This window comes from Taudactylus pleione, unplaced genomic scaffold (assembly GCF_031769625.1).
Source record: "Taudactylus pleione unplaced genomic scaffold, aTauple2 ptg001525l, whole genome shotgun sequence".
In the NCBI taxonomy this organism is placed as follows: Eukaryota; Metazoa; Chordata; class Amphibia; order Anura; family Myobatrachidae; genus Taudactylus; species Taudactylus pleione.
This window is the reverse complement of record NW_028285922.1, coordinates 450,951-457,608: the sequence shown is the minus strand read 5'-3', so window position 1 is coordinate 457,608 and position 6,658 is coordinate 450,951. Positions and strand designations below refer to the sequence as shown.

General features: G+C 54.9%; 1 protein-coding gene across 1 annotated transcript in view; it reads right to left on the bottom strand.

Moving 5' to 3' along the window:
• The window catches only part of LOC148442427 (kinesin-like protein KIFC3), a 448,407-nt gene continuing 441,749 nt past the window's right edge, over positions 1–6,658 (bottom strand). The window contains exons 18-19 of the mRNA XM_088463959.1: positions 1,674–1,903; positions 1–915 (exon numbers count right to left, since the gene is read on the bottom strand). Coding sequence (XP_088320085.1) covers positions 793–915; positions 1,674–1,903 — 353 coding nt within the window. The 3' untranslated portion in view covers positions 1–792. The remainder of the gene's footprint in view (positions 916–1,673; positions 1,904–6,658) is intronic.

The window sequence follows — 6,658 nt, the reverse complement described above, 5'->3', positions numbered from 1 at the left end:
TGGGCCCGGCCTCCAGGGTGTAACTAACTGTGGGCCCGGCCTCCAGGGTGTAACTAACTGTGGGCCCGGCCTCCAGGGTGTAACTAACTGTGGGCCCGGCCTCCAGGGTGTAACTAACTGGGCCCGGCCTCCCAGGGTGTAAATAACTGTGGGCCCGGCCTCCCAGGGTGTAACTAACTGTGGGCCCGGCCTCCCAGGGTGTAACTAACTGTGGGCCCGGCCTCCCAGGGTGTAACTAACTGTGGGCCCGGCCTCCCAGGGTGTAACTAACTGTGGGCCCGGCCTCCCAGGGTGTAACTAACTGTGGGCCCGGCCTCCCAGGGTGTAACTAACTGTGGGCCCGGCCTCCCAGGGTGTAACTAACTGTGGGCCCGGCCTCCCAGGGTGTAACTAACTGTGGGCCCGGCCTCCCAGGGTGTAACTAACTGTGGGCCCGGCCTCCCAGGGTGTAACTAACTGTGGGCCCGGCCTCCCAGGGTGTAACTAACTGTGGGCCCGGCCTCCCAGGGTGTAACTAACTGTGGGCCCGGCCTCCAGGGTGTAACTGCAGAAAACCACACCACCTGCAATGCATACACTGGGTCAGATGCCATTACACTAACATCTCAGTGACTCTCCCTTTATGCCTTAGGTCCCTTAGCACCGATGGGGGTACATTATGCCAGGCGGGTATCGCACTATCCGGCTTTGCATTAGTCCAAGCTGCACAAAGTCTCACAGGGTTGATCTTGCTAAGACTTCATCTCCCAAATGCCCTCCGACCAGGGCGCAGAGGGCGGTGGCATGACTTGGTCACATGTCTGGTTTGGCTGGATCAATCTTGCGGGAAGCCGGACCAAGCTCCACTTTACAGACCCGCTGAGCAAAGTTCAGAGAGCAGACGGTCTCCCCGATGTTACTTTCCAGGGGCGACACCTGCAGCAGGAGAGAAGAGACAGCGCCAGGGCCTCATTCCCTCACTAGTAGGATGTACTCTGCTAGCCGCACAGACGGGGAATCAGGCGGCCATGGATATAAATGTCCCCCAGCCTTTGTCATATATTAGTGTTCATTCTAGCACCCTGCTCCTCATATTTTAATTTTGAAGGGCAGAAGTTTAGACATGATGCAGCTGCTGTAGCTATCTGTAGTGATACAACACGTCTAACATTTTGCCCTTAAAGATTAAAATATGCCCCCCTCACTGATTAGGAGCAGGGTGCTAGAATGAACACTATATATTACACTATAAGGCGTCTTCTACTCACCTTAGCATCAAAATTCCCAGCATGCACTGATGGTCATTATTCCCATTCCCAGCTGTATAGCCATAATTCCCAGCATGCACTGTTGTAGTCATTCCCAGCTGTATAGCCATAATTCCCAGCATGCACTGTTGTAGTCATTCCCAGCTGTATAGCCATAATTCCCAGCATGCACTGTTGTAGTCATTCCCAGCTGTATAGCCATAATTCCCAGCATGCACTGTTGTAGTCATTCCCAGCTGTATAGCCATAATTCCCAGCATGCACTGTTGTAGTCATTCCCAGCTGTATAGCCATAATTCCCAGCATGCACTGTTGTAGTCATTCCCAGCTGTATAGCCATAATTCCCAGCATGCACTGTTGTAGTCCTTATTCCCAGTGTCACAAGCTCATCGCCATAATCTCCATCTTGCCTTGGTGACTCTCACCTGAACCATCATGACTGTTTTGTTGCCCTTGCCCAGAGAGTCCTGCAGCAGGTAGGTCAGTTTTGAGTTCCTGAAGGGGACGTGACCTTGCTTGGCCCTTAGTGCCTGGATCACTTCTCCCAGAGCCAGCAGAGACTTATTTATATTCTGCGCTTCCTTCAGCCTCTCTCCCTCCGCCCCGGACTTCCACACGCGCTCAGAGCCCGCTAGATCCACTAAGTTCAGCTTTCCTGAGGAAAGAAGAGATGACCGTGAAAGTGGCGCACACAGAGTTCCCCATGTCCTACACTAGATACTAATCATGGTCCTGACAGAATGATGAGTATTACTGTAGGTAGGACACCTCTATCCGTGGTCCTGACACAGAATGATAAGTATTATGTAGGACACCTCTATCCGTGGTCCTGACACAGAATGATATTACTGTAGGTAGGACGCCTCTATCCGTGGACCTGACAAAGAATGATGAGTTTCTACTTCAGCGTCCATAGGGGGTCCACAGGGTTGACCTTGGGGTATAGCTGGATATGGATCCACGGGCACCACGCAGTTAAAGCTTTGCTGCTCCCAGGATGCACTTGGGTCCGTCCTCCTCTATACCCCGCCCCCGAGCCACAGCACCTCAGTTTTAGTTGGTGCCCGGCCGGAGTCGGGTCACCCTGCGCAGGGGGGCTGTATAAGCAGCCCCTAAGCTTTATTTATTTTTAAAAGAAGATTTTATTTATTTTTACTATCTTCAGAGCGGCAGCATCACTGTCCAACTGGACGTCCACGCTGCCGCTCCAACAGCCCCGCTGGTGCTGCGACGCCAGTACTGATCTGGGGATCGCAGCGGGACCCCGGAGTCAGTACTAGCGTGGCTCCGGGACCTCCCACTGACTGCTGCCGGATTCTATGGGGCCAGGTAAGCCGCGGAGGATAACAAATGCAGTCTTCAGCCGCCGGTCTCTGGCGGCGGGCTCCCCCTGCAAAGGAATACGCCGCGTGACCGCTGGACCACCAGGGAATAATTGCTGGAAGGGACCAGCGTCCCTGGGGTTAATCACTAGCAGGGGGGGCAGCCTTCCCTGGTTTAGCGGCTCCTCCCCTCAGCCCAGCGCGCCTTCTCTCATGTGTGCTGGCGTCGCTGGGCTGTAATCTCCTGGCCACTCCTCCTCAGAGCTCTCTGGCGGCCATCTTCTCCAGGCAGCAACGCAGAGCTCCCAGGCGGTATCCAGTGGACCAGTCCCCCTGTGTACCTCTCCCCTGATCAGGACGGTGTTCGCAGCGCTATAGCCTTCCCAGACACTGAATCTGGGAGGGTGATTGTAGCGGAAGGTGCAGTGAGTAGAACTTCTCATGGTATGTGACTATTACTAATGCTGCTGTCTGTGCTTATTTCTACTTACTGTCAGTTTTTTACTTATCCCTTTACTTCTCCTACGGCCCGCAGGTGCGTGGGGGAGGGGTGTTCTTTCTGTGTACCTCATTTATATAGATCTACGTATTGGTGAGGTCCGTCACATACTGCGGTGTGCTCCTCAGTACCATATTGTGGGCTGTTTGTGTTGCATACTTGGGAGTGCGCAGGTGTTATACGCCTCACCTCGTTTTGGTGATACATTTTTATTGCAAAATTTTGTGTCATGTCTGATGAGGAGAATGAGCGCTCCGTGGCTCCTGTGTTGTTTTCCTGCCGGCGCTGTTCGGCAGGGGTTGATGGGGTGGATTTGTCTCATGACGGTCTGTGCGGGCGATGCCAGCTGGTACCTGGTCCCGCTAAACCCCCGATGTTGCAGGATCCTTCTTGGGCGATGTTTACACAAGTGCCGGTGTCGATCGGGGACCGGCTTGCGGTCCCGACTGCGGTCCCTTCTAGGGCGTTGCCCCAGCCTTCCATCCCCCGTTCCCCGGGGGTTACGCATCTGGTGCAGTCTCCTCCCGAGGAGACTGGATCCTTATGCGGGATTGCCTGTATACGTGCAGTCAATGATACCCTTTCAGGGGTATCCTCAGACGGTACCCCGTCCCTGGGTGGATGTCCTCTTCAGCTATGTTCAGAGCCTGGCGGCTTCATCATTGGCTTTTAAGTCAATGTTGCACAGTGATTTGCCCCCAAAGGCGTCCAAGCGACCCGTTCCGGCTTCACTGGCGGCGCAGTTCACGGACATGTCTTTGGATGACGGAGAGATCCATGAGGTCTCTGACTCGGATGCCGGGGCCCAGGAGGTGGAGGCTAAGTCCTCCATTAATGTGCCGGCATTGGTTAGGGCGGTGCGGGCTATCCTTCATATAGAGGAGGATGCGCCGGCTCCCAGGTCAAAGTACCCTAATTTTAAAAAGGCCAAAGTAGTTTCGACTGTTTTTCCCCTGTCCGACCAGTTGATGGATCATATGGCGGGGGCCTGGCAGTTGCCCCAGCAAGAGATTCCAACCACAGAAACGGTTGGCTTCCAACTATCCTTTTCCTGAGGCTCATTGCAGGAAATGGGAAACTCCGCCTGCGGTGGGTTCCCATGTCACCCACTTAATTAAAAGCGCTACGTTGCCTTTATCGTCTATCTCCTCCCTGAAGGATCCCACGGACAGGAAAGTGGAGACTTGTTTAAAGTCTATCTACTCTCTGGGGCTGTGGCCCGTCCGTCCATGGCCATCTCTTGGGTGGCTAAGGCCATCGAGAGCTGGGCCAACGCTTTGGAGGATACCTTTCCGGATGATGCTCCGGAGATCCAGAGAGCGTTGATAGGACAAATGAGGGATGCGGCTTCCTACATTGGGGATGCATCGTTGGATGCAAGCCTGTTGACCTCTAAGGTGTCGGCGCGTCGGTCTTTGTGGCTGCGGTCTTGGAGAGCTGACGCAGACTCCAAAAAGGGCCTGGAGGCCTTACCTTTTAATGGGGAGTTGCTTTTTGGTCCAGACTTGGACAAAATTGTGGATATTCTGGCTAAGTCTAAATCAGCCTTCCTCCCTTCGGCTTCTGCACCTACCAAGGTACGGAGCTCTGCCTTTTGGTCCTTTCGCGTTCAGGGCAAGGCCAAAGGTCAGTCCTTCCCGAGGCCGCTTCTAAGCCAAAGAAGCAGGCCTGGAGTGCCAAGCGCCCTTCTTCCAAGCAGGAAGATAAACCTTCTGCCTGATGGGACGGGCCTCCCTCTGGGGGACCCCAGAGTGGGAGGCCGACTTCTTCAATTTGCCCAGTGCTGGCACAATACCACCACGGATGCCTGGGTTCGAGAAGTGGTCTCCCAGGGGTACGCCCTGTCTTTTCGGCACAGACCGCCCCACCAGTTTTTCTGCACGAGTCCTTCTTAGGACAAGACCAAGGCTTTACAGATTCAGGAGGCTATAGAGTCCTTGCTGAAAGCAGGGGTCATTGTTCCCGTTCCTCAATCACAACGAGGGACGGGGTACTATTCTACTCTCTTTCTGGTGCAGAAACCCAATGGTTCTCATCGCCCTATCCTCAATTTGAAGTCTCTGAACAAATTCCTCAGAGTTCCCAAGTTCAGGATGGAAACGTTACGTTCCATCATTCTGGCGATGGAACCTGGGGATTACATGGTGTCCCTGGATATCCAGGACGCCTACCTCCATGTTCCGATAGCACCTTCGCACCAGCAGTATCTGAGGTTCGCTATCCTTCAGCATCATTATCAGTTCCGGGCGCTACCCTTTGGCCTCTCCACGGCACCGAGGGTATTCACAAAGGTTATGGCAGTTATGGCCGCACATCTTCGGAACTAGAATGTACGGCTGCTGCCGTATCTGGATGACCTCCTGTTGCTGGTGAGCTCCCCGGAGGTACTGCTTCAACATCTCCACCTGACAATCGCTTGCCTGCAAGCGCACGGGTGGTTGATAAATTGGAGAAAGTCCTCCCTGATTCCATCACAGCGGATGGTTCATTTGGGAGCCCTGCTGGATTCTCATCAGCAAAGGATCTTCCTGACTCCGGAGAAGGTCTCCTCCCTACAGCTGCGGATACACAGTTGCCTGAGCAGTTGCCGCCTGTCGGTCCATTCGGCTATGAGAGTTCTGGGGTCCATGGTGTCGACATTCGACATGGTGGAATTTGCCCAGTTCCATTCCCGGCCCCTGCAGGGGCTGATTCTATCGGAATGGAATGGGTTACCTCTCTGGATCCGCTCTCAGAGGCTGGTGTTGTCCCCGGAGGTTCGGCAGTCTTTGGCTTGGTGGCTTCAGAGAGCTCATCTGTTCGAGGGGCGCCCCTTTTGGATCCCGGACTGGGTCCTGCTCACGACGGATGCCAGTCTCCGGGGTTGGGGGGCAGTGACCGGCTCATTGTCGCTTCAGGGTCGTTGATGGGGAGAAGTGCTTCTTCCGCAGACCAACATCCTGGAACTGCGGGCAGTATACAGGGCCCTGCAGTCGTCCGGCCCCGCTCTTCACGGAAGGGCGGTTCAGGTGCAGTCCGACAACGCCACCACGGTGGCATATATCAACCACCAAGGAGGAACTCGCAGTCGGGCAGCGATGTCGGAGGTGTCTCGCATCCTTGCTTGGCGGAGTGCCACATTCCAGCGATCTCGGCGGTCTTCATCCCCGGAGTCCTCAATTGGGAGGCGGACTTCCTCAGCCGTCACGATGTGCATCCCGGGGAATGGTTGCTTCACCCAGAGATGTTTCAGCTACTCGTGGACAGATGGGGGCTGCCGGAGCTGGACTTGATGGCCTCCCGTCACAATCACAAGTTGCCCGTTTATGGGTCAAGGACAAGAGACGCAGGCGCATGTATGGTGGACGCGCTGTCAGTGAAATGGACGTTTCACGTGGCGTATATGTTTCCTCCGATATCCCTACTTCCTCGGATCCTGCGGAAATTCAAGCAGGACGGCGGCACGCTCGTGCTGGTGGCTCCAGCGTGGCCCAGACGTCCTTGGTACTCCGATCTGAGGAGCCTCTCCATCGACGCTCCGTACCTTCTTCCTCAGCATCGGGAAGTGTTGTCTCAAAGGCCCTGCCTTTACCCGGATCTGGGTTCGGCT